The sequence below is a fragment of the Elephas maximus genome, chromosome 18 (genome assembly GCF_024166365.1).
Source record: "Elephas maximus indicus isolate mEleMax1 chromosome 18, mEleMax1 primary haplotype, whole genome shotgun sequence".
Classification (NCBI taxonomy): domain Eukaryota; kingdom Metazoa; phylum Chordata; class Mammalia; order Proboscidea; family Elephantidae; genus Elephas; species Elephas maximus.
This window is the reverse complement of record NC_064836.1, coordinates 72,228,412-72,255,376: the sequence shown is the minus strand read 5'-3', so window position 1 is coordinate 72,255,376 and position 26,965 is coordinate 72,228,412. Positions and strand designations below refer to the sequence as shown.

At 37.7% G+C, this 26,965-nt stretch overlaps 1 protein-coding gene across 3 annotated transcripts in view; it reads left to right on the top strand.

The window, feature by feature from the left end:
- IMPG2 (interphotoreceptor matrix proteoglycan 2) overlaps window positions 1-26,965 on the top strand; it is a 102,979-nt gene that overhangs the window by 22,848 nt on the left and 53,166 nt on the right. For all 3 annotated transcript variants that reach the window (XM_049858314.1, XM_049858312.1, XM_049858313.1), the window contains 4 exons: window positions 15,793-15,842; window positions 17,157-17,239; window positions 22,208-22,369; window positions 26,623-26,681. In XM_049858314.1, coding sequence (XP_049714271.1) covers window positions 15,793-15,842; window positions 17,157-17,239; window positions 22,208-22,369; window positions 26,623-26,681 — 354 coding nt within the window. The remainder of the gene's footprint in view (window positions 1-15,792; window positions 15,843-17,156; window positions 17,240-22,207; window positions 22,370-26,622; window positions 26,682-26,965) is intronic.

The following is a 26,965-nucleotide window of genomic DNA, read 5'->3' as shown; positions in this document are numbered from 1 at the left end:
ATAGACAAACATCAAGCTTACTGTGGCTCTGGCCCTTTCATCTTAGTGGGTACACTTATAATCCGGAAGATGAATATTGTGAGCAGATTGCTTTGGGAGTACACTGAAATCCTATGTGCACATCTAGGATAAGTTATTTCATCTCTTTTAGGAAACTTAGGCACAGATTTTGAGTCTTGGCTAAACGTGTGCATTTTTTAAAGCTGTTTACTCATACTTACTCCTTTTGTCATTCATAGAATTCTTTTTTGTGTTTGCATTGAGATAAATAAATCTGATATAATTTTTTCGAATTGAACATTAGATTGGTTTATCAAGAAAAAATATTGATTCATTAAAGATTCATCAAGTGATTCTCTTTTAATGGAAAGTAATCTACTCTCTCATAGCGACTCATAGCTATCCTATAGGACAGAGTAGAACTGCCCCATAGAGTTTCCAAGGAGCGCCTGGCGGTTTTGAACTGCCTACCTTTTGGTTAGCAGCCATAGCACTTAATCACTATGCCACCAGGGTTTCTATGAGTCGGAATCAACTTGACGGCAGTGGGTTTTTTGAATCTATTCTCTGGGGAGATTTACTTGGAAGAGCACTAGACCCGGAATCAAGAGACCTGTCCTTCCCTTTTCTAACTGGCTGTCTGGTTTCAGATGAATCACTAAAAATCTGGATGCAGTGTCTTTAAATGTAAATCGAGAGGAAGGAAGGCAACTCATATTTATTAAGACATCTCTACCTGAATGCGTAGTAGACTTTTCAAGCTAAACATATCCAAAATTGAACTCTTGATTCCCCAATTTCCCCACCCCAAATTGACTCTTCTTATAATCTTCTGCATCTCATTGCTGACAACTTAATCCTGTGTGCTGTTTAGACCCTAAAATTTATAATCATCTGTCATGAATTATGTCCCCCCCAAGAATGTGCGTATCAACTTGGTTAGGCCATGATTCCCAGTATTGTGTGGTTGTCCTCCATTTTGTGATTGTAATTTTATGTTGAGAAGGATTAGGGTGGGATTGTAACCACCACCCTTACTCAGGTCATCTCCCTGATCCAAGGTAAAGGGAGTTTCCCTGGGGTGTGGTCTGTACCACCTTTTATCTCTCAAGAGATAAAAGGAAAGGGAAGCAAGCAGAGAGTTGGGGACCTCATGCCACCAAGAAAAGAACACCAGGAGCATAGCATGTCCTTTGGACTGGGGGTCCCTGTGCTGGAGAAGCTCTTTGACCAGGGGAAGCTTGAGGACAAGGATCTTTTTCCAGAGCTGACAGAGAGAGAAGGCCTTCCCCTGGAGCTAAAACCTTGAATTTGGACTTTTGGCCTACTTTACTGTAAGGAAATAAATTTTTCTTTGTTAAAGCCACCCACTTGTGGTACTTCTGTTATGGTGGCATTAGATGGCTAAGACATCATCCTTTATTCATTCTTTTCCTCACACTTCATATCCAGTCCCTCAGGAAATTGTGTTGCCCCTAGATTCTAAATATATCTAGAATTTGCCCACTTTTCACTGCCTCTATGCCCACCACCCTTATCTGAGCCACCATCATCCCTTACTTGGATTTGTGAATTAGCCTCCTAGTGAGTCTTCTACCATTTCCCTCTGCAGAACATGCTCAACACAGCAGCTAACGTGCTTCCCTTATTTCTCTTATTAGTCTCTACGTCTGTCAGCAAAGAGAATTTTCAGTTTACTTAGAACACTGTTTCTCAGACTTTTCTCTCAAAGTTTCCCTAATGGTATAGGTCAGAGTGATTGCTCAATCCAAACATTTTTCAAGTATTGATTTTCTTAAAAATTCATGCATGTTTTTCTATTCTATTATGTAATGTATCAGTGATTGTTTTATATAAAATGATTAATTTCTGAAATATCTCAGAAAAATTGTTGCTTTAGGAAGGGAGCCAAGTCTGTGTAGTGGCTTTGTGTACTTTCTGGCACTCTGCTCTGCTCCCTGAGGTACACATACTTTGTTTGAGAGGCAGTCTTAGAACAAACTTGTGATGTTTATCACTTCCAAGTTGTATGAAAACCAAATTTATTCATTGTATAGTCAATTCTGCTGTAATACAACATATACTTTCCTAAAAATCACTACCTAATGCAAAATTGCATAATAAAAACCACAGGGCTGACAGGAAAAATAGGGTTGTTGGCACAACACTAGAAACCTTTGTTGGTTACACATTCAAAAAAGAGAGGAACCTAACAAAAATGGTATAGCACAGTTGACATATCTTATATGGCTTGGAAATACATAAATACTGCAACGTATGGGGGGCAGTTTAACCTTGAAGAAGCCCTGAAGTTTGCTTGTGGAAGTAGACATCAGAAAGGTTGTAGTAAAGTGTAGTAAAAGTTGTAGTAAAGTGGTAGAAGGAGGGTTATCTGAAATAAGATGGAAAGTTACAACATCATATGAGGGTGGGCGTGGCTCATAACACGTGGTAAACTGAGTTAGCTGGTAGATGTTTGAGGTGTGCATATGTACATTTTGTGTATTTCTGTGCAGCTAGGTTCATCTGGCTGCAGTTGTCTGTGTTCACTTAGTTTTTCTCACATGAAATCATGTACTAAGTAAAGGAGAAATTCACATTATGATCGTTTTCTAATATGTTAATGATATTCAGACAAACTCATAAACATCATAGCAGAACTGTCGTACATCTTTATTGACACTGTGCAAGGCACTGCATGTACTAGGTATGATTGGTTACTCAAGATATTATTCACGGTCCTTATCAGATAAGGAATATATAAAAAAATAATGCTTATGCAATAAAATGCAAGTGAATTTTGAGAATTTAAAAGTTTACGTCCTTCCCATGAAACCAGAACATACCAGGTTTGGGCAAGGTGGAAACTGCCAGTTATGGTAGCTGTTGAAAAGGCCGTTACCCAGGGATAGGTCATATTGGGAATGATACTATGGAGCCAAAGAATTTACTAAGCACATCTTTCTCCAAGAGTACCATGTTGTTGTTGTGTTCCATCGAGTTGATCCCGACTCATAATGACCCTTTATGCCAGAGTAGAACTACTCCATAGAGTTTTCCAGGCTGTAATCTTTACAGGAGCGGCTTACCAGGTTTTTTCTCCCATGGAGCTGCTGGTGGGTTCGAACCACTGACCTTTTGGTTAGCAGCCAAGCTCTTAACGGTTGTGTCACCAGGGATCCTTTTGAGTACCATCATGACCCATTAAAACCCTTAACTTGACCACTAATTTTCTATATTCAAATTTCTTTTTATGATTTTTTTTGAGATTTCTATTCCCTGTGTTAGAGAGATCCTTGTATTCTTTTTCTATGGCAGCTGTAACAAACCAATACAAATTTAGTAACTTAAAACAATACAAATACAGTTCTGTAGTTAAAGAGTCTGATGTAGGTCTCACTGGGCTAAAATCAAAACAAATTTAGTAACTTAAAACAATATAAATACAGTTCTGTAGTTAAAGAGTCTGATGTAGGTCCCATTGGGCTAAAATCAAAACAAATTTAGTGACTTAAAACAATACAAGTACAGTTCTGTAGCTAAAGAGTCTGATGTAGGTCTCACTGGGCTAAAATCAGTACAAATTTAGTGACTTAAAACAATACAAATACAGTTCTGTAGCTAAAGAGTCTGATGTAGGTCTCACTGGGCTAAAATCAGTACAAATTTAGTAACAAAACAATACAAGTACAGTTCTGTAGTTCAAGAGTCTGATGTAGGTCTCACTGGGCTAAAATCAAGGTGTTGGCAGGACTGAATTTCTTTCTGGAGGCTCTAGAGGAGAGTCTGTTTCCTTGCCTTTTCCAGTTTCTAGAGCCTGCCCATAGTCTCTGGCTCCTGTCCCCCTTTCATTTTCTAAGACAGCAATGGCCAGTCAAGTTTTTCTCATATCACATCACGCTGATGCTTTTCTGCCTCCCTATTCCACACTTAAGGATCCTCACAATTACATGGGTCCCACCCAGATAATCCAAGATTATCCCCCTAATGGCAAGGTCAACTGATTAGCAACCTTAATTTCATCTGCTACCTGATTTCCCTTTGATATGTAACATAGCATATTCACAGGTTCTGGGGATCAGGACATGGACCTCTTTGGAGGCCATTATTCTGCCGACGACAATTCTTCTCTGTAATTTAAATCACTTCCTCCACGCAACCTCTACCTCCATCTGCTGGCGTATGACTTGTACCAGATTCTCTGCTATGTCCCATTTTAACCTTCCCCACTATCATGTGCTAAGTCTCTTTAAAAAAGCATTTATTCACCTGTACTCAGGGCCTCACATCCCATCTTACCTCTGCCTGTCATTGTTCCGCCCTTTCTCCTGAGTCTTCAACTTCTCTTTGCTAGAAAAAAAACAAAAACAAACCGAATCCGTTGCCGAGCCAGTTCTGACTCAAAGTGACCCTATAGGACACAGGAGAACTGCCCCAATAGGGTTTCCAAGGAGCAGCTGGTAGATTTGAACTACCGACCTTTGGGTTAGCAGCTGAGTTCTTAACCACTGCACCACTCCTTCCTATTAGCATTGAAACATGCTCCAGCCTCTCCCATGTGTTACATATTTAAAAAAAAAAAAAATCCTTCTCCAGCTCGTCTCCATCACACTCAGGCATCTTGAAAGCATCTACGCTTCGCTCCCATCACTGCTCACCCTGCGCCATCTGCTCTTGCTGTTATATCTTCAAAAGGCCGCAGAAGGCCCAGCCTAGGTTATGTGCTCACTAAATACGCCTTAAACGAGTAACTGAATTTCGTCCCTCTCACTCAGGTCCGTTATCAATTCTCTGCTGATATTCTCATTGTGTGAGGACTGCTGCCTGGGATTTTTGTACCTCAATTGACTTGTATTTGTAGCTGAGAGTGTCTATCATGGATTACAAAGCCAAATATAAAATTTTTCAGCAAATGTTTTATTCTGTTTAGGATGACATCTATCAATGCTCCACTAACTCCTGTTTTCTCTTACATTTGTTTACCACTTCGTCCTTTTCATAATGCTCTGAGTAGAATATTTTCTTTGACTTTCATCAACACCTTTGGTGAAATGGGTAGGGCAGGGAGATGTTCCCATTTTGGAGATTAGGTTCCTGAGCCTCAGAACAACTAAGGTATTTTCCCAAGTCATTCACAGAGTTAATGCCATATCTGAGACTACCATCCAGGATTCCCAACTTCTTGCCTGGAGTTCTTTTGCTGTTTACAGATTATAGTAAAACAAAGTAAAGAAAATCGTCAAGGAAGTAGTAACCTGGATAGGCGAACCTATGCTTGGCTTGTTTCACATAGTTTTAAACTTTATGTTCCATGTGTCTATATGCATCTTTTGACACAATCCCAACTGAATCCCACTGACAAGCTGAAGCAAGAGTGTGGAGAATGAATAATGTACTGAGGAAACAAGACAGTAGGGGGTTGTTTGCTGCTGGTATTAAGTTAAAGATCTTAGCTAGACTCTTGGAAATTTGTGGTTGGGTCTAGAAATGCAGTAATAATTTTCGTGTCCAAACTCAGTGCAGCTCTGTGTTCTAGTTCTGTTGTGAGGGACGCTTTAAGGGATCCTTGCAGGCGACATACCTAATAAGAACATGTAAAAGGGTTATTGCTAAGTGTTCTTTTCTGTCTTTTGAAAGGAGAGCGGAAGGATAGGTATCAAGTATTGGAGTGTTAGACGAGTGATTTGAATTTCCAAGAGTTTCCTCCTTACCATCCTTAAAAATAACGTTACTTTGAATTCAGTAAGGTGAGATCTAGTTCTACAGAAGTAAGCAAACTTCTCCTTTTGTGTGCTTGCTGAGTTAGAGTATTGAACTTAAATTTGATTTTGATACGGAGGACACTTTGACCACCTTCCTCTCCTGGCTCAGGTGAGAACTGGTTTCTTCCTCTGTCTGTTCGTAACTTCCCACTCTAGTTGCCATGTTTTGTTTTGACCCCTTTGCTTTACTGTGTTCTTCATACCTGGTTGCTTATGGTAGCCCTCCTGCTCTGACTGAGGTTTCCTTACTTTTTTTCCGGGACCGTACAGACTTTGGCTTCTGGGTCATTTGGTTATGTAGGCCAGCATCATTAAGACCAAGTAAACCATCCTGGCCAACCTTCTAAAGAGTATGGGTCACATAAAGACCATGCTGTGAAGCAGTGAGTTGAGATAGATAAGAGTATCAAATGTACTTAGGATCACATCACAGCTCCTCCACTGGCTAGCTTGTGACCCTGAGCAAATTTTTAACCTCTTGTGCCATTAGTTTCCTCATCTGTAGGAATGGGGATACTAATATCTTCCTTTTAAAGTGGTCGCCAGAATTCAGTGTATTAACCAAGATAAAGCACATAGCCACATAGCACAGTACCTGGCACATGATGAGGGCTCAGTAAGTTTAGTTCAAATTATTTTTGCTGTTATTATTATTGAATAGTGTTCTGGATACGGTTAGGAATTTTAGCTATGGTCTTGGACCATTAGGTGATTTTGTGACCCTGGGAAAATTGCTTTTGGGCACTTAACTCCCCAACTGCTTAAGCTTTAAGTGAAATTAATTCTTCAAGATGTATGCCATGTTTATCTGGTGTCTTTGAGTACCCTCTGCGACCTAATTTAGAGCAGTGGAGCAACCTTAAGGAGTTGTTTTGAAGATGGGACTTATTGGCACCTTGACAAGTCTGTGAAGGAGATGTTTCTGACTATGATCAAATAACCTTGGGAAGCTGACTTGTGTAAGGTTGAAGAGTATTTTCAATTGCCATTTAAGCTGAAAACTTACATAATCGCCACTGATCCAGCACCTTTGGAAGTGGTTAATGGAACAATCCTTTCCCCTTAGGACATGCATACAAACTTTAAAGTTATAAAAACTTACCCAGATAACTACAATTTATATAGCTTAGAGATATATGGGAATTTAGACTTGTGGAAACCCTCTTTCTTTCCTTTAAGAGTGAGGGCTTTTTCAGATTGTGCTGATCACTTCTGATCTTTTCCTGCAGTTGCAGGGTGGCATGCTGAGAGCTGGGAGACCTGAAACCAGTTAGCATGGTGGCCTACAGCAAGCCATCTCTCTAAACTTTACTTTCTTCATATAAATTGTTGAAGGAGGCTATCTTTAAGATTACTTATGGTTTTATGATTTCTCAAATGAGAAGAGATTAATAGTTATATGTTCCCCCTTAGCAGCTAGTACTTTCCTGTCTGTACTACTTGTTGCATTTGCCATCACTTATTTGGTGTCTGTATTTCCAATAAAACTATAACCTCCGTAGGCCATGTTTTTTTTTTTTTTTTTTAATTTTTATTGTGAAATATATGTAACAAAACAGTCCAACCATTTTTACACATACAATTCACTGAGTTTAATTCATTCACCATGTTGTGCAGCAATCAACACTGTTTCTAAATTTTTTCATTGCCCTTAAAACCTCTGTGCTCCTTAAGCGGTGTCTTCCCGTTCCCACATCCCGGCCGGCCCTGGTAACTGCTAATGAACTTCGGTCTCTATGCATTTGCCTATTTTGGATATTTCATGTAAGTGAAATCATACAGTATTTTTTCTTTTGTATCTCACTTATTTCACTCGGCATAATGTTTTCAACGTTCTTCTATGCTGTAGCATGTATCAGAGCTTTATTTCTCTTTATGGCTGGATAATATTCCATTGTATGTATATACCACATTTTATTTATCCGTTCATCTGTTGTTGGATACTGGAGTCGTTTTCACCTTTTGGCTATTGTGAATAATGCTGTATTGGTGCACCTCTGTTTGAGTCTCTGCTTCCAGTTCTTCTGGGTATATATACTTTGGATTGGACGTGCTGTATCGTAGGATAGTTCTATGTTTAATTTTCTGACGTACCACCAAATTGTTTTCCGTAGTGGCTGTGCCATTTTACAGTCCCAGCAGCAGCAGGTGAGGGTTCCAATTTCTCCACATTCGCAGCAACGCTTGTTATTTTCTGATAGCAGCCATCCTAGTGGGGGTGAAGTGGTATCTCATTGTGTGTGTGTGTTTTAAATAATAGACTTTTTTTTTAGAGCAAGTCCTTGGCACTGACCGTTTCACCATCTCCATAGTTTTGCCTCTTTCATAATGTCATGTAGTTGGAATCATACAGTATGTAGCCTTTCAAACTGACCTATTTCACTGAGCAATATATGTTTCATGTTCCTCCACATCTTTTTGTATTGTGGTTTTGATTTGCATTTCCCTGATGACATTGGGCGTATTTTCATGTTCTTATTGGCCATTTCTATATCTTCTTTGGTAAAATATCTTAATAAGTCTTTTGCCTAATTTTTAAAATTGGGTTGTCTTTTTGTTGCATTTTCGGAGTTCTTTATACATTCTGGATGTTAAACCCTTTTGTGACCAGCAGAACATATGTGTCCCACCTACATTTTCTACCTCTCAGGAGTATTGAGAAGCTACTTCCCCACTAGCAGTGCCTGTAACCATCAGGAGGGGACCTGTATAACTGTTTGAAGAAGAGAAGGGTATGTGCTGCAAATTACTGTTTTTACAGGGTATTGTATGGGGTGGTGCATCTGGTGCGTATAGGGCCATATGTGTCCCATCAAACCTGTACATGAGTCCTCAGGGACATGTGGTTCCCAGGGTCCAACAGGACATATGCATCCCACCAGTCCTACCACCCGAGAGTCCAGAGGGACATGAGCACCCACCCTGAAGTCCAAGGGGACGTATGTGTCCCACCAATCCTACCCCCAGAGTCCAGAGGGACACATGTGATTCAGATACACTCAATGATTTAGCATGTGTTCCATTAATGAAAAAAAAGATCCCGAGCAGATAGATGGTTGCCAACTACTTTCTCTCAGTCTACAGGTTGTCTCTCTGGTTTATTGATAAAGTCCTTTGATGCACGAAAGTTTTTAATTTTGGTGAAGTCCCATTTGTCTTTTGTGTCTAGTGCTTCTAGTGTATACCGGTTGCCGTTGAGCTGATTCTGACTCATAGTGCCCTACAGGGTTTCCAGGGAGTGAATGGTGGATTTGAACTGCCAAACTTTTGGTTAGCAGCCAAGCTCTTAACCACTGTGCCGCCAGGGCTCAACTTTTAGTATAAGAACTAAAACCATAAAACCCTTAGAACAAACATAGGAGTAATGCTTCTAGATCCAGTTTTCAACAATGGATTTATTTTTGGATAGTACACTAAAAGTAATAAGTAGTATCCATAAATCCACTGTCAAAAACTGGAACTAGAAGCATTACTCCTATGTTTGCTCCAAGAGTTTTATAGTTTTAGTTCTTACATTAGGTATATGATCCATTTTGTGTATGGTGGGAGGTATGGGTCCACCTTCATGCTTCTGCACGTGGAGATCCGGTTGTTCCAGCACCATTTGTTGAAGAGACTATTCCCACTGAATGCACTTAGTACCCTTATTGAAAGGCAATTGGCCATAGATGTGTATGGGTTTATTTCTGGGCTCACAGTTCTATTCCATCGGTCTATATGCCTATTATTATACCTGTACCCAAACATTTTGATTATTGTAGCTTTATGGTATGTTTTGAGATTGGGAAATATGAGTCGTTCTACTTTGTTCTTGATTTTCAAGATTGCTTTGGTTATTCAGGACTACTTGCAATTCCATATAAATTTGAAGATTGGCTTTTCCATTTCTACAAAGAAAGCTGTTGGAATTTTGATAGGGATTGTGTTGAATCTATAGATAGCTTTGGCTAGTATTGATATGTTAACAATATTAAGTCTTCCAATCCATGAACACAGAATGTCTTTCCATTTTCCTAGGTCTTCTTTAATAACTTTCAGTAATGTTTTATAGTTTTCAGTGTACAAGTCTTTCAGCTTTCCAGTTAAATTTATTACTAGGTATTTTATTCCTTTACTTGCTATTGTAAGTGGAATATTTTTCTTATTTTCCGTTTCAGATCGCTCATTGCTTGTCTATAGAAACCCAACTGACTTGTGTTTTGACCATGAACTTGGCAACTTCGTTGGATTCATCTTTTAGCTCTAATAGCCTTCTTGTTGATTCTTTGGGATTTTTTTATATGTAAAATCATGCCATATGTAGAAAAGTATAGTTTTGCTTTTGCCTTCCTGATTTGGATATGTTTTATATCTTTTTCTTGTCTAATTGCCCTGACTAGGGCTTCCTGTATAATATTTAATAGCAGTGGTGAGAGCAGGCATCCTTGTCTTGTTCCTGATCCTAAGGGAAATACTCTGTCTTTCTCTATTGAGTATGATGCTAGCTGTGGGTTTTTCATAAAGGGCCTTTATCATATTGAGGCATTTCCCATCTGTTATTAGTTTATTTAGTGATTTTTATCATGAAAGGATGTTGGATTTTGTTGTATGCATTTTCTGCATCTATTGAGATGACCATGTGCTTCTTTCTTCTTTGTTCTATTAGTGTGATGTATTACATTGATTGATTTTCTAATGTTGAACCACTCTGGAAAAAAATCCCACTTGGTCGTGGCGTAAAGCAGTGTCAGAGTAGAACTGTGCTCCACAGAGTTTTTAACTATTTGATCCAATGATTTTTCGGAAGTAGATCACCAGGTCTTTCTCCCAGCACTCCGTTGGGTAAACTCAAACTGCCAATTTTTTGGTTAGCAGCTGAATGGGTTAACTGTTTGCACCGTATAATCCTTTTACTATGATGTTGGATTAGGTTTGCCAGTATTTTGTTGAGGGTTTTTGCATCTATATTTATAAGGGATATTGGTCTCTAAGTTTCCTTTATTGTGGTATCTTTCTCTGGCTTTGGTATCAGAGTAATGCTTGTCACATAGTTTGAGAAGAATTGGTGTTTCTGTAAATGTTTGGTAGAATTCTTCGGTGAAGCCATCTGGTCCACAACTTTTGTTGTTGTGTGGTTTTTGATTACATTATTCAGTCTCTACTTGTTAGAGATCTGTGGAGATTTTCTATTTCTTCTGGAGACAATTTAGGTGGTTTCTGTGTCTCTAGGAATTTGTCCATTTCATCTAATCTATCTAATATGTTGGCATAGAATTGTTTACAGTATTCTCTTATGATCCTTTTTATTCCTGATGAATTAGTTGTAATGTCTCCATTTTCATTTCTGATTTTAGTTATTTGCATCTTCTCTCTTTTTTTCTTTGTCAGTCAAGCTGAAGGTTTGTTGATTTTGTTTATCTTTTCAAAGAACCAACTTCTGGTTTTGTTGATTCTCTCTGTTGTTTTTGTATTTTCTATTTCATTTATTTCTGCTCTGATCTTTTTTATCTCTTTCCTTCTGGTAGCTTTGGAGTTAGTTTGCTTTTCTTTCCTAGTTCTTCAAGCTGTAAAGTTAGGCTATTGATTTTAAATGTAGGTTTTTACTGCTATAAATCTCCCTCTGAGCGCTGCTTTACTGCATCCCATAAGTCTTGTATGTTGTGCTTTCCTTTTCATTAAACTTTTTTTCTGATTTCTTCCTTGACTTATTGGCTGTTTCATAGTGTGTTCTTTAATTTCCACATATTTGTGTATTTTTCCTTTTACTTTCTGTTATTAGTTTCTAGTTTTGTTCCATTTTGGTTGGAGAAGTTGCTTTGTATAATTTCAGCCTTTTTCAATTTATTGAGACTTGCTTTGTGACCTAACATAAGTCTATTCTGGAGAATAATCCATGTGCACTAGAAAAGAATATATATTGTGCTGTTGTTGGGTAGAGTGTTCTATATATGTCTGTTAATTCTATTTGGTGTATAGCTTTGTTCAGGTCCTTTGTTCCTTTATTGAACATGGTGTATTGAAGTGTTCAACTATTTTTGTAGATTTCTTTCTCCCTTCAATTCTGTCAGTGTTTTTTTTTTTTATTTTATTTTTGGGGGGGCTTGTGTGTAATGTGCATATATATTTATAACTGTCATATCTTCTTGATGAATTGACCCTTTTGTTATTATGTAATGTCCTTCTTTTTCTCTTAGAACAGATTTTGATTCTATTTTATCTGACATTCAAATCATCACCCCAGCTCTTTTTTGGTTACTACTTGCATGGAATATTTTTTTCTACTCTTTCACTTTCAATCTATTGTGTCTTTGGGCCTACAATGTGTCTCTTTAGACAATATATAGTTGAATCATCTTTTTTAAATCCATTCTTCCACTCTGTTTTTTGATTGGAGCATTTAGCCTGTTTACATCTGTGCTAATTCCTGATAAGGAGTGACTTACTTCCACCATTTTGTTATGTATTTTTTTGTGTCTTCGTCTCTCATTTCTGCCAATATTTGTGTTTTGTTGATTTTTTTTTTTGTAGTAAACCATTCTGCTTTCCTTCTCTTTTCCTTTTGTGCGTATTTTTAAGATATTTTCTTTGTGCTTACCACGAGGATTATATTTAACATCTTACATTTATAACATGGTTTAAATTGATACCAACTTACCTTTTGCAGCACCCAAAATTTTATTTCTATAGTCCTCCCTCTCCCCCCGTTTATGTTGGTATTATCATCTATTACATCATGTGCTCTGTAACATAAATTCATACTTATTGTTAATGCTTTTGTCATTATAAATCATGAAGGACATAGCAACAAGAATTGCCAACCAAAAATATCTTAAGATAGGTCCTTATACTTGCCCATGAAATTACGTATAGTGGAGATTTTTTTTTTCTGCCTTGATTTACTGTCTAGTGTCTTTTATGTTCCATCTGAAAGACTCCCTTTAGCATTCTTGTAGGATAGGTCTAGTGGTAATGAACTTTCTCAGCTTTTATATATCTGAGAATATCTTGATTTCACCCTCGTTCTTGATTTCTTGATTTATAGTTTTGTCAAATGTAGTTATTAGTTGATTGTTCTTTCCTTTTAGTTCTCTAAATGTGTCATTCCGCTGCCTTCTGACCTCCAAGGTTTATGAGGAGAAATTGGCACTTAATCTTATTGAGGATGTCTTATGTGTGACATTTTGCTTCTCTGTTGCTGCTTTCAGAATTCTCCATGTTTGGTTTTTGAAAGCTTGATTATAAAGTATCTTGGTATGGAGTTCTTTGACTTTATCCTACTTGGAGTTTGCTGAGCTTCTTGGATTTGTAGATTCATTGCTTTATCAGATTTCGATGGTTTTGTGCCATTATTTCTTCAATTATTCCTTCTGTCCCTTTCTCTTATTCATCTCTTTCTGGGATTCATGTGTTAGTATGTTAGTTCATTTATTAGTGCCCTACAATTCCATTAGGCTTTTCTCAATTTTATTTATCTTCTATTGCTCTTTACTTTCAGAATTTTAATCATCTTATATACTCTAATGCATTGATTCTTTCTTCTGCCAGCTCAAATATGTTGTTAAGAACTTCCAATGGAGTTTCTATTTTATTTATTATATTCTTCTGCACCAATATTTATGTTTGATCCTTTTTTATAGTTTCTTTTTATTGGAATTTTCATTTTGCTCCTGTACTGTTTCCTTGATTTCCTTTAGTTTATTGTCTGTTTTTTCCTTTAGTTCTTTGAACATATTTAAAATTGGTATTTTAAATTCTTCTAAGCTGTCAAATATCTAGGCTTCCATAGGATAAATTTTTTGTCTCTTTGTGTTAGTCTTTTGGCTGGACCATCCTTTCGGTTTCTTTGTATGCCTTGTAATTTTTCATTTGAAACTAGGACACTTGAATATTATAATGTAGTAACTCTGGAACTGAGATGCTTCACCTTCACCAGAGATTGCAGTTTTTTAATTAATTTATTTTTAATTGTTGAAGGCTGTAATAGTCCATCTGCTCATCAACCTGCCCTGACTACTTTTGCAAAGACTGTCTTCCAAAATGTGCATGGACACTGGAGATTTGTTTTGGAGCCCATGGCCAAGTAGTGGTTCAAGGGAGAATTCCTTGTAGTCCAGGGAAGAAACAAACGGCAAAAAGCAGAAAATATCTAAATTGTCCCACTCCTTAGTTATTGCTTTTCTTACTTAATGATAGCTACAGTCAACTGTTAGTGACTTTTCCAAGCTAGTGTTTAGAGTGTGTGTTCCAATTCTGTTATCTCTACCATCAGTCAGTGGCTTGATATATTTCACCAGAGGGCGCTCTAGACCTTTGAATCTGCTGGCAAGGTGCAGCTGTTTCTGGGAGAGGGCCAAAATTGCTGCAAAGTTCTGCACCCCTCCCTCAAGGCACCGCCAGACCAGCCCAACTGTGCACACTGTGTATTCCCAAATCATTGGAGCACATGATACTCGCTGTCTGCCTTGATACCCGCCAATCACTCTAGGAACATAGACCACTGACTCCACCACCTTGGAGGGGCTGACGAATGGGAGGTGGTAGCCAGGTGATGCACATAGTTCACCTAAGAGAGGTCAGCAGCTTGTGCCTTCATCAAGTACTCCCCTGGTTGAATTAAGTGTCCAACCCAGTTCCAGAGTTCCAGTTGATTCCAGTTGCTCTTTCCAGTGCTGTTATTTGGGAGGTGGGACAGACCTATAGAACTACCTACTTTGCCATTTTGCATAATTACATACTGTTATTGGAAGTTCTGAATTCTGTAAGATACTTGCACACCAGCCTTTCTCCTTCAGTCCTTGGAAGCTAAATCTATGCTTCCACGTGCTTCAGTCTTGCAAATTAGTCCTGTGTGATTAAGTGTGGGTACTGTCTGTGGGTTTTGTTCGGTACATTCCTTCCCCCAGTCCCATGGGAGTGCACATGCATCTAATATGGGGAGATTACCCCCTCAGTCCTTCAAGCAGCCCCTAGAAGACACAAACAGACAAATCTGGCAAAAGTGAAGTCTAGTCCACACTCTTCTGTGCCAGAGAGCATGTCCTTGTCTGGGTGTGTGGTTTGTGGTTCTCCACTTCAGCAACAGCATCTGTCACAGTGCCCACGACTGTGGAGGCAAGGGAGGGGTGGAGTGTCTACGGTGGAAGAAAAAACTGAAAAAATTCCTATCATTGGAGAGCAGGATTTTTCTTAATTCCGTGTTTTCTTAAATGCTGTAATTCTTTGACTGATTTCCAGATTCTGAAACTGTAAATTCATCTATTTTTGCTTGGTGTTTTCTATTTTCATTGTGGGGGATGGAAACATGCAGCTGTTTATACAACCGTCTTGCCTCGGCTTCACCATGGGTGGTTTGCCAAGTGCCTTCTGCACACATAATATTTATGCATTCATTTATTCCACAAATATTATTTAGTGCCTACTAAAGGGCACGTACTATTATAAGAACTGGAGATACAGCAGGAATATGGCAGGCAATGTCCCTAATCTCATGGAGTTTAGATTCAAAAGCAGTTCTGTGCAATAGACCTTTCTGTGATGACGGGAATGTTCTTTACTGCATTGTCCAATACAGTAACCATTAGCCACATGTGCCTACTGAGCACTTGAATTGTGGCTGGAGGAATCGCAGAGCTGAATTTTAAAATGTATTTGTTTTTAATTAATTTAAATCGTCACATGTGTCTAGTGTCTGCCTTATTGGACAGTGCAGTTCTAGAGGATTAAAGCAGTGGAGACAGATGATAAACAAGTAGATAACTAAATGAACAAAATAATTTTAGACAATGTTAAGAACTGAGAAGAATAAAGCAGGGTGATGAAATAGTAACCCGGACAATATTTTAAGTAGAGTCATTCTAGTTTAGGCATCAATAAATGTAGAGAAAAAATTTTGAAGACTAATGTTTTTGTTTGTTTTTCACTTTGCTACTCATTACTTTGGTTTGGGAACTCTTGCTTAGAGACTAGTGGCTTCCTTTTTGGAAAAAAAAGAACACCAAAATAAACTTATATTTCTATCATTTCGTTAACTTTGAACATTTTTTTTCCTTAGCCCTGAATTGTCATCTCCAGTTCCTGTTGAAGATACCTCGACATTGGGAAGTATGTTTTTGTGATTTTAGTCACTTTACTTTATAAATTATTTATGGCTTAGGACAATCTTGCAAGCAAGCAAACACATTTTACAGCTTACATTTTAAAAATATCAGGTTTCTTCTTACATGTCATTTAGAAGTCTCAAGAAAAAGCAATTCCTCTTTTCACTAGTCAAAAAAAAATTTTTTTTAAGCATACATATTTTATGGCATTATGATATGGGTACTTAAAACTTTTATTGTTAAATATAACACAAGCACAGAAAACTGCTTAAAACAAATATACAACCTAGTGAATTATTTTAAGGCAAACACCCTGTAACCACTGCTCCGTCAAGAGTTAGAACCTTTCTAGCTCTACCAGACACCCTCTACATGCCCCCTTCCAAACACAATGCTCCCCACTCCCTTAAGAATACCACTATCTCACTTTTATGGGAGTTATGTTTATATCTTTTTAAAATCGTTTTATCATCTACTGTGGGCACAGAGGTTAAGAGTTTGGCCACTAACCCTATGGGGCAGTTCTACCCTGTCCTATACGGTTGCTATGAGTCAGAATTCACTTGACAGCAACAGGATGTGTGTATTACTAAATACTAGCTTAGTTTTGGCCATTTTATTTTTTAATGTGTTTTTAAGTCTTCATTTAAAAAAAAAAAAACTGTAGTTTCCTTCTGTATTTCTTGTTTTTCCTCTTGTAATTAATTTGTTGAAGAAACCAGGCCATTTGTCCTAGAATTTCCAAAGTAAGGATATTTCTGATTGCATTCTAATGGTGTAGGTTAACATGCTCCTTTGACCTCTCTATTTTCTGTAAATTGGTAGTTGCATTCTTTAAAAAAATTTTTTTTTTAAAAAAAACTTCTCTTTATGGGAAATTTTAAACATATGCAAAAATAGAATAGCATAATGAGATGCCAGCTTCAACGATTATCAATTTATGGTCAATTTCATTTAATTTATACCTTTACCTACTTCCCCCTTTAGATAGAGATACTAATTTCAATATCGGTCCCCTTTATTAGCCAGTGAGCTCCTTGAGGTTAGGAACTTGGTCTTTGTATCCATAGTGCCTTGCAGATGCTGACAAGTGCTCAATAAACGTTTTTTGACTGAATATATGAATGAGCCCTTATTGCTTCTTTTTCTGGGAAGACTCTCTACAGCTGTGTCTTAAGGTTAGAATGCACAGAATTTTCAGGATGAAAAAGCAAATGGTTTGTAGGGATGATTTTGACATCACTTGCTTGTTTCCTGATATGAACTCGGAGTTAGTCAGGGACTGAGCTCATACACACGTTTTTGTTTTTCTGCTTAGGTGCTGCTGTCAGTGTTCCGTATCCAGGGGTGGCTTCCTATGAAGGTGCCTCAGAGAGCAGCTTGGAGAGGCCTGAGGAGAGTGTGAGTGATGCTGTTTTGCCATTTCAGTTTCTGACATGGAGAGCAGGAATTAAGAGAGGGTCTATGGTCTATTGCCAGATCACACAGGACTTCATAGGGTGCCTTATTAATGAAAATATGGACTTTGAAACCAGTACGTAAAAAAGAATCTGGGATCCCTTGGAGAGCTGAGAAATCTATTCTTACTGGCTAGCTCTTGGTGAGGGAGGGTTCAAATTGTAAATGAAATTATCCGGGGACTACGGAGCTATCATTATGGTCAGCTCACATGCCTCTCGCAGGCTCTGTGACATGACTGTTCTTCTAACCCTTAATAGATGAGGATGTTGTCTTCCCTTCTTCACGTGGAAAGAATATGGATTTTATGTAGTTTAAAAATCATGAAGCACTATGCTTCTTTACGGCATCATTCTTAATAGGAACCTATCTACTAAACAAGGAGTCCTGGTGGCACAAGGGGTAAGTGCTCGACTGCTAACCGAAAGGTCTGTGGTTCGAACCTACCAGTCACTCCAAGGGAGAAAAGACCTGACAACCTTCTCCCTTAAAGATTATAGCCTAGGAAACCCTGTGGGGGTAGTTCTACTTTGTCATATAGGGTCATTATGAGTCAGAATTGACTCAACGGCATACAACAACATCATCCACATTAAACAGTATTAAATCTTAAAGCTGAGTCCTGTATGACATTCAGATTAAAAAAAAGTACACACTCCTCAGGAAAATAGAGACAGATTGTTAGAAAGCTTGTTAAATTCTGAATTTTTAAAATTTGGGGGTTCATAAGTCCTATATTATTTAATATAGAGAAAATCCTGATTCAACATATTCCCTAGAGAGATGAAATTTAGTTACCTTGCACCTTTCCTTTTCAACCTGGACATTTTAATCTATGCAAAATCAAGTTAAAGTCACTCCACTCTGCCCCACCAACCTCTCTGTCAGTGAACAAGGCTGGTTATAGCTAGGGGTCCCTAGAGAGGATGGCTGGATTGGTACTTTTACTCTCGGTAATACTGTGTACAAAGCAAATGGTGCTGAGAAAATACTACCATTCAATAAGTAATTGTTAATGAATGAATAAAAAGTAACACTGTAGTTCTGAACTCCAAGGCAGACTAGCCATGACTTGGGTCTGGAAACATTTAAAGAATGAGATAGGGTTCACTGTAATAGGAGTGAAGGAATTATATACAATCAGTTGGAACATTAAAATCTAAAATAGAGAGGATGACTTGAAGCCAATTTACAGAATCAGTAGGAGAACAGGACAGTTATAGAGATACCTAGCAGGAATTAGATTCCTATATCTAATTAAAAATGAACCTGATACAGTTTTACATTTTCCTTTTTTTCCTAATGTATTTTTCTATCTACTGTTTAGGAGACCATGTATTTCCGTGTTTTTTTTTTTTTTTAAATCACTCTGTAAGTTATAATGCATATTTGACTTAGCAAAATTTAAAGTTTTGTATTTATCTCTTAATCCTGAATAATACAGAAGCCTTAGAACATTGCAATTCAAATTACCAACCTGTTGATTTACATGCTATTTTAAAGTATTTTCTTTTTCATTCTCTTAGTTCTCTCTACAAATTCAACTATCATATTTGTTTTATACAGTTAAATTTCTTTTCTGTTTACCCAGATGATGACTCTTTTATCATCTTACAATAATTTTTTTCATTTTAGACCTTCTGGGATAATTTTTCTCCTGATGTTTCCTTAGTAAGAGTCTCTTACTGGTTCAATCTCAGTTGTTGATAAAATTTTATTTGTCCTTATTCTAGAAAGATATTTTTAATCTGTATTCAACTGTGGGTTGAGAGTTATTTTTTCTTTGGTTTTAGTTCACTATTTTCTGAGAGATATTGTTGTTACTGAGAGCTCAACTTTCAGTCTAGTTGTCATTCCTTTGTGGATTGTCTGGTTGTTTTCTTTAGCTGCTTTTGAGATATTTTTTTCATCTTTGGATTTGAGGTTTGGCAGTTTTACAAAATGAGTATACGTGTGGATTTATGTTTATTTATCTCGCTTTAAATTTGTCGTACTTCCTTAATGTTAGGCTTTGTGTCTGTCAATTTTGGGAAATTCTCAGCTGTTGTCTCTTATGGTTGAATATATGTTAGACCTTCTCATTTTATCCTTCATGTCTCTTAACCACATGCTCATAACTTTCATTCCTGTGTCTCTCTGTGTTACATCCGTGTCTGTCTTCCGGTTCACTAATCTTTCCTTCATCTTAGTCTAATTTGTTGTTCAAACTGTTCATTTGAGTTTTAAGAACGCTTGCTTTATGTAGGAGTCATCAGTCTAACTCTCCAGTGTGTATAGGCCTTGCACTTTGTATTTTGTCCCTTCATGGTATTTGGCATTCAGTATTGCGTGGGTTACAAGGAATCAGCAGATATACCATGGAAATGGCCACCTTCAACACTGGATCACCTCTCTGGATTTCTGCAACCGATTGTTTCTGGCCTCTTGGGGTTTTCCTTACTTTTTTGCAAATCAGCTATCTGTTAAAAGCATTAAATCTATTCAGCGTTTTATGTGTTTTGTAGCAGTAGAATTACTCAAGGTATTTATTTTATAATATTTTTAGACATGGGAATTCCATCCAAATTTAGCAAGGTGAAATTTAATATGGATAAATGCAAAGTCGTCTAAAAAAATTCAGTAAGTATAAGTTTTTATTGATGTTAGTCTCAGTATGAATCAACAGTGTGATGAGGTTACTGCAAAAAACTAGTAAAAGCTAGTATAATTTTAGATTTCCTTAATAGAAATATACAGTATAATATAAGGGAGGTGGTTGTCCTACCCTTTTTTAATTGCTCAGACCTCACTTGTGGGTGCCACACCCTAAGAAAGACATTGAAGGCTGAGATGTGTGGAGGAGTGGAACTAGGGAAAAGTCAGGGAAGACATGATAGCTGTGTCTATATATATGAAGTGCTCTCTGGAAACTACAGCTTTTGTATGTGTCCCAGGTTACAGAACTGGGAACAATGGTAGAAGGTACAGGGTGGTAGAGTTGAATTTAATATTAAGAACTTTCCAACCCTAAGAGCTTTTGGAAATATAGTTCTTGAAATTTACAAATTCTTTCTCATCAGAGTCATTTAAACAGAGAATGAACAATCATCTGTCAGGGATATTATAGAGAGCATTCATGCATCAGAAGGGGTGGTGGGATCTTTGAGGTTACTTCCCATTCTGAAGTTTTAAAGGTCTCTGATTATGTAGATCATATATAACTAGTACAATGAAAAATAGTACAGTGGATGGAAAATAGTAGTGTGGGAAAAACAACAAAAACAAAAACTCTGTGTTATATTCCTGACTCTGCCATTGGCTTTCTGTGAGACCTCAAGCTAGTCATTCCTCCTGTCCAATCCTTGGTTTTCTTAAGTATCAAAACTGAGGGACTTGGATTAGATAAGCTCAAATGGATCTTACCTGCAGCACCTACTACTGTAGTGTTCTAGTGGTGATACTCTATTTCACTCATTCTTTCTGCATTTATTAATTGGAATTCTTCTGTAAGGAACTGTTGCCAGTTCTATCTCATTCATTTATTCAAATCAGCGTGGACTCATGGATATTTATTTTACTCTTTGGGTTATAATCCAATATTTTGTTTCTCAAATTGTTCTGGCTTTGGCCATTGGAAGACTCGGATTTTAATGTTACAGGGTATAAAAAGTTTGTTGATATTATTTTGCAACTAACCTGTAAGAAACTACTATTGTTGAGTTTGATGTAGCATAAAGAAGAATATACGTAATTATCTGAAAAGGCTATGAATATACTCTTTTGTTCTCCAGTACATATCTGTGCGGCCATATTTTCTTCATATACTTCAACTAAAACAATAAATTGCAACTGATTGAATGCAGAATCTAGCTCTCTTCTGATAACCCAGACATTAAAGACTAAAAAAAATGTAAACAAAGCCGTTTTTCATTAATTTTTCTTTTGAAGGATATGTTATTTATTTTACATGTAATAGGTTTATTAGTATTATTACTTAGCAACAGCTTTATTGAAATATAATTCACATGCCATAAAATACACCCTTTTAAGGTGTGCAATTTAGTGGTTATTAGTATATTCTCAGAGTCTTGCAGTCATCATCACTATCTAATTTTAGAACATTTTCTTCACCCTGCCACAAAATTCTGTGTTCATTAGCAGTTCCCTCCCCACCCTCAACCCAAGCCCTTGGCAATCGCTAAACTACTTTCTAAGGATCTGGAAATTTCGTATAAATGGAATCATACACCATGTAGTCTTTTGTGAATAGCTCCTTTCACTTAGCATAACATTTCTGTGTTTGGGGATTATTAGTATTTCAATCCTTTTTATTGGTGAATAATATTCCATTGCATCGTTATTGCTCTCTCTCCCTCCATTTCTTTTATCTTATTCCAGAACAGCTCCCCCAAAAAGTTGAAGACATGCCCAAGTGACACAAACTAAATAGGACTGAGAGTTGCTCTCTTTGGTATCAACTTAATTATTTTTTTAATGAATTAATAAATATTTAAAAATTTTCTCTTTTAATTTTTTGTTTAGTAAATATCTATAGATACAATTCACATAAAGCAAACTTCTTTGGATTTCTCAGTGAATTTTAAGAGTTTAATAGGGTCCTGAGACCAAAAAGTTGGAGAACCATTATTCTAGGCTATTTTTAGATGATAATTATATAGCATAGCCAACTCTTGTTTACTGACTTGCACATGGCCAGTTTTCTGTGGAAAAGTTTCTACTTTCTGTGGAGCCAGTCAGAATACTCAGTCATTTCATTATTAGCCTATGCCATAAAGTCCACCCACTTTGTTCCAAGGTGAGATACTATATAAAAGTCATCATCTGAAGTTGCCTTTAACACATTGTTGGCACATAGAAAGCAATCAATAAATACTTGTTGATACTTGTAAATACTTTTTGTCTGATATCCAGATTAGCAATGAGATTGAGAATGTGGTAGAGGAACCCACCAAACCGGCAGCTGAGCAGATTGCAGAATTCAGCATCCACCTCTCGGGGAGCCAGTACAGGGAAGAACTGCAGGATCCCTCCAGCTCCCACTACCAGCACCTTGTCGAAGAGTTTATTTCAGAGGTGGGTCGTATTTTTTTGGTCTGTTTTTGTTGTTCTTTTGATAAACAAGATAGTTTGCTGGGGTTGTAATTTTCCCATATTTGCAATACCGATAAAGGCAGAGTTAACATTCAAGCTCTCCATGTACTTGGTTCCTGGGGTGAGGACTTGGTACTTAGCCATTTCTTCAGAAAGTTCTGTGAGAAATCCATGGAAAGACAGACAAATTATTTCATCAGAACAAAATATTATACCCATTTGCCATCCGCTAACAAATAAGTGCTGTTTCCAATACATCCATTGGAAGGATATATTATTCTGTGGCATGGTTTTAACTTGACAATCTCTGGAGAAGTATACAAACCAGAGAAACAATGTGCAGTGTAGTTTCTTTTGCTCGAGGGAACATTACATGTAATTTTTAGTATTCTTTTTTTTTTAATTGAAAAAATTTCAAGTGGTAACTTACAGGAGTACGTTCACATGGTACAAAGTTCAAAAGCGCCAAAGGGCACCCAGTGAAAAGTAAAATTCCTTCCTATCTTTGTGCTCTGGTTGGAGGTATTTTTAAAGGAATTTCTTTAAAGAACTGTGGATTAGACCTGTCTAAAACTTTACCTTCTGGAATAAGTCCATATAGCACTTGAGCTCAAGATGTTTTAGTCAACAAATGACCCATGCTTGTCCTGTCTTGTGTGCCCTTGCTTTTGCGTGGTAAGGCATTGGATACCCATCTATCCCTCTTTGTCTAAAGACAGGCACACTATTCCTTCCTGTTTATTTCTTTTCCATTCCCCCTTGGTGGGGTTCTCCTCGACCAAGTTTGTCACTTCCATTGCCTTGGACTAATTTCCTTCACTAGACACTGTGTCCAAATGGGAAATAAAAAATATGCACCTCTCAGCCGAACAGTATTATTGCAGCCGTTAGACCTGGGGATTGTAGGCTAGACGATTAATTTTCCTTGCTGTGTGGTCAAGCTGCAAAGCTGTGTGGTATGTGGAAGAAGTGTCAGCCAAGCCAGTGGACACCTGGCATCAGGTGGTGTCTTGGATTGGCTGTCTGGTTCTTTCTACGCTTGAATTAAGGAAACTTTATTAAGCCTTAGTGTTCGGGTAAACAATTGCACTGAATGACTACGGATTTAGAGAAAAACATCTCCAGCAGGGACTTTATAAGTCAGGTAGCTGTTGGCTTGAGGGGATCCGAGGATGATGAAGGGTCTGGGACTCCCATGAAAGACCTCCTTCTCTGGCCTATCTCTACCTACATTCCCGTCCCCTTAACTGAAATGAAATATCTACCAATAGCTACTTCATTGTGTGGAACAGCAGAGACAGGGATGGTATCCCTGAAGGCCCTCGTCACCAGGTCTACTGTGAATTGAAGGAAACCCTCCAACTCTCTCCCTTCAGAGCGTAGTCACCCAGAGTGTTACCTCAGCTTCTCTAGGTAATACTGAAACACACAGGGACAAAGCAGACATGCTTGGAGAAGATGAGGTTCAGGAACTATTAGTCTCCCGATAAGGTAAGAGGAGGAGGGGGCATGATAGTCTTGGGACAACACAAAATATGACATCAGAGAGGAAAGGACAGACTTGGGAGTGTCACTGACATAGTGCTGAAGGATACTCACAGTGCTAACACAGTTTCCTTATATACTACTTTATGCTTTACAGGCTGTTTTCTATCTGTTTGCTCACAGCAGGCATGTGGGGGAGCATCTCCATTTTACAGGTGAGGAAGCTGAGGCTCAGGGAGGTCAAGTAATTTGTTCATGGTCATTTCAGCCTCTCTTGAGTAGAAGGGAAGATCCAGGGATGGATTTCCCAATAAGCAAGTACACACGGGCTTAATTGTGCTTACTTACTAATCCCTAGTGCACAATTTCACCTGTTTTTCACCACATCAAGGATGTGGTGAAACCCCTGTGAAACAGTGCACTACAGATTAGTAAGTAAACACAAGTAAGCCCATATGTACCTTGCTTACTAGTTGATCTGCCCCTGGGAAAATCAGATCAGCTTCTTTTTCAAAGTGCTCCTTCCTTTATACCATACAGAATCCCCTTCATTTTAACTCAGGGAGTTTTTAATTTACAGTTTTTCAAGTTCTGGTCCCAATTATAAAACATATTTATCATGAGGCAGGGGAAAGAGGAAGAAGCAATGTAATTCAGTGGGAAGAATATGGGCTTTGGGGTTAAAGAGATTTGGGGTTGAATAAATTCTCAATCAGTCTCTTACCAAATGTGTGATCCTGGTGAGTTAGCTGACATCTTAGAGTCTCAGTTTTCTCATCTATAAAGTTGAGATAATATGTATCTATTGGAATTGTTGCAAGAATTATAAATAATATTTGCAAAGCACCAGGCACATAGCAGTCCAATAAACTGTTTTTTTTTTTTTTATTCATAGTATTAATGTTGGTTAATAAAATGGGATGACTCTTCCTCCAAATAGATACCTGTATAGTAGCTAGCTAGATGTGATGAATTAGGATACCTGTATGAGAATTCAAGACATGGTAAAAGTTCAGGCAATAATGTACAGTTGTATAGCACTTTGTGGTTTATGGTATGCTTTCAGGTATGTTCTTTTTTAATCTTAACAAAAGTCTCATATGGTAGGTGGGGAGGGCAGTATTAGTTCTATAAAAAAAAGACGTACGGTCCCTCTGCCAGCAAAAACAACAGAGCTGGGACTAACTTTCAGTCTTCTGACTTTCAGTCCTGAGGATTCCACCTCCACCCCTATCTTATAAGAGTTGTATCGTTGTTGTGTGCCGTCAAGTCGATTCTGACTCATTGCGACCCTATAGGACAGAGTAGAACTGCCTCATAGGGTTTCCAAAACTGTAATCTTTACTGGAACAGATTGCCAGGTCTTTTCTCCCAGGGAGCCACTGGTGGGTTCTAACCTCCAACCTTTAGGCTAGCAGACAAGCGCGTAACCAGTGTGCCATCAGGGCTTCTTACAGTAATTATAACCCATTGCTGTTGAGTTGATTCCAATTATAACCCTTTACTGTCGAGTTGATTCCAACTCATAGTGACCCTATAGGACAGAGTAAAACTGCCCCATAGAGTTTTCAAGGAGCGCCTGGTAGATTCAAACTGCCGACCTTTTGGTTACCAGCTATAGCACTTAACAACTACACCACTTGAGTTTCCACTCTCTTTTTCCTCAGAGAATAAAACATAGCAAAATTATTATTGCCATAAAAATTCATGGGTTCGTATTCTTTATTCTTAAGACATGGAGATCGTCATTGAAACAAGGTTTTAAAAGACTCCACTCTCTTGATTATCTGACAGCTTGGTTAAAAGTAGATGCCCAGAGATGTCCCCAAAGTCCACTGACTTACTTCCCTTCTTCTAATGTCATGGTTTATCTGGTGAGGTTTTCAACTTCTGAAATAGCCCAGATTAAAGGTTCAGTTTTATTAAAGTCTGTATTTGTGCATAACCTGTTATTTTTAGATCTATAGTCCAGTTGAAATCTTTTCTCTTCTCCAGTCATTAAGCTCATATTGGTTTACATGGCTGGATTTTAAAGGCTCGGTAAGAAACACAGCTCCTGCAGAAGCAATGCTCATTAACTGGTCTTTTGACCAGTTAAGTTGGTTGATCATTGCTTCACAACCTCCTTCAGGAGAAAACTAGTTGGATAAGGCCTCTTTCCTGAGACCTAATCCAGGGCTTGCGTATTTCTTTCTAACTTTGGGTGTGTTCGTGGTTCTCTTCTGTTGTAGGAACGGGAAACAGACGTCCCTGGAGGTTTTCCACTTATAGAAAGTAAACACTTGACTGTTTGGTAGTGTGCATGGGTGTGTGCTGTAGCCAGATTCCTGATCCAAACAATAACGTTTAAAAATGCTATTACAGCTGCTTTTGAAACTAACGCTATTTTTCACATTTTATTGCACAAGGGAAAACACAAGGCTTTGCCAATAAGATTAAGAAATATGCTTTCTTTTTATAATTTGGAAAAAGATTAATATTAAAATAACTAAAAAACAAAAACCCAGTGCCGTCGAGTCGAAACTTTATAAAACAAAATTGAAAAGAAAAACGTAGCAGTGCTATATGTAAAAACTAACTTCTAACATTTTCGCTGTGGTAATTTTCTCATAGAACTTTCAGACCCATGTATATCCATGGTGTGTGTGTATACCAACTAATAGTTACAAATAGTGCATTTTATATTCTACTCTTAAAATCATCATTTACTGTACACTTTTTTCATATTTCTACATACTTATTTTTAACAGGTGGAAAACGCATTTACTGGGTTACCGGGCTATAAGGACATCCGAGTACTTGAATTTAGGTAAATAGCTTACTCTAAAAATGTGCATGTTGAGTGACACTCTTGATTGCAAATGGAATATCCTTTTGTATTTACCGTATATACTCTAATAACGTGATTTGAATGTTGCACTTCACTGCTATTTCTGGTAAGTTAGCATTCTTAGTGCTGCTTCTTCAGGTGAGGAAACTTAGCAAAAGGCAAAAATGGTACATCCAAGGAGACAAAATAGGTCCCTGGTGGGACTAGGGTGAGAATTCAGTTCCCCAGCTTACTGTTGACAAGTCACACAGCTCTTATTGGTG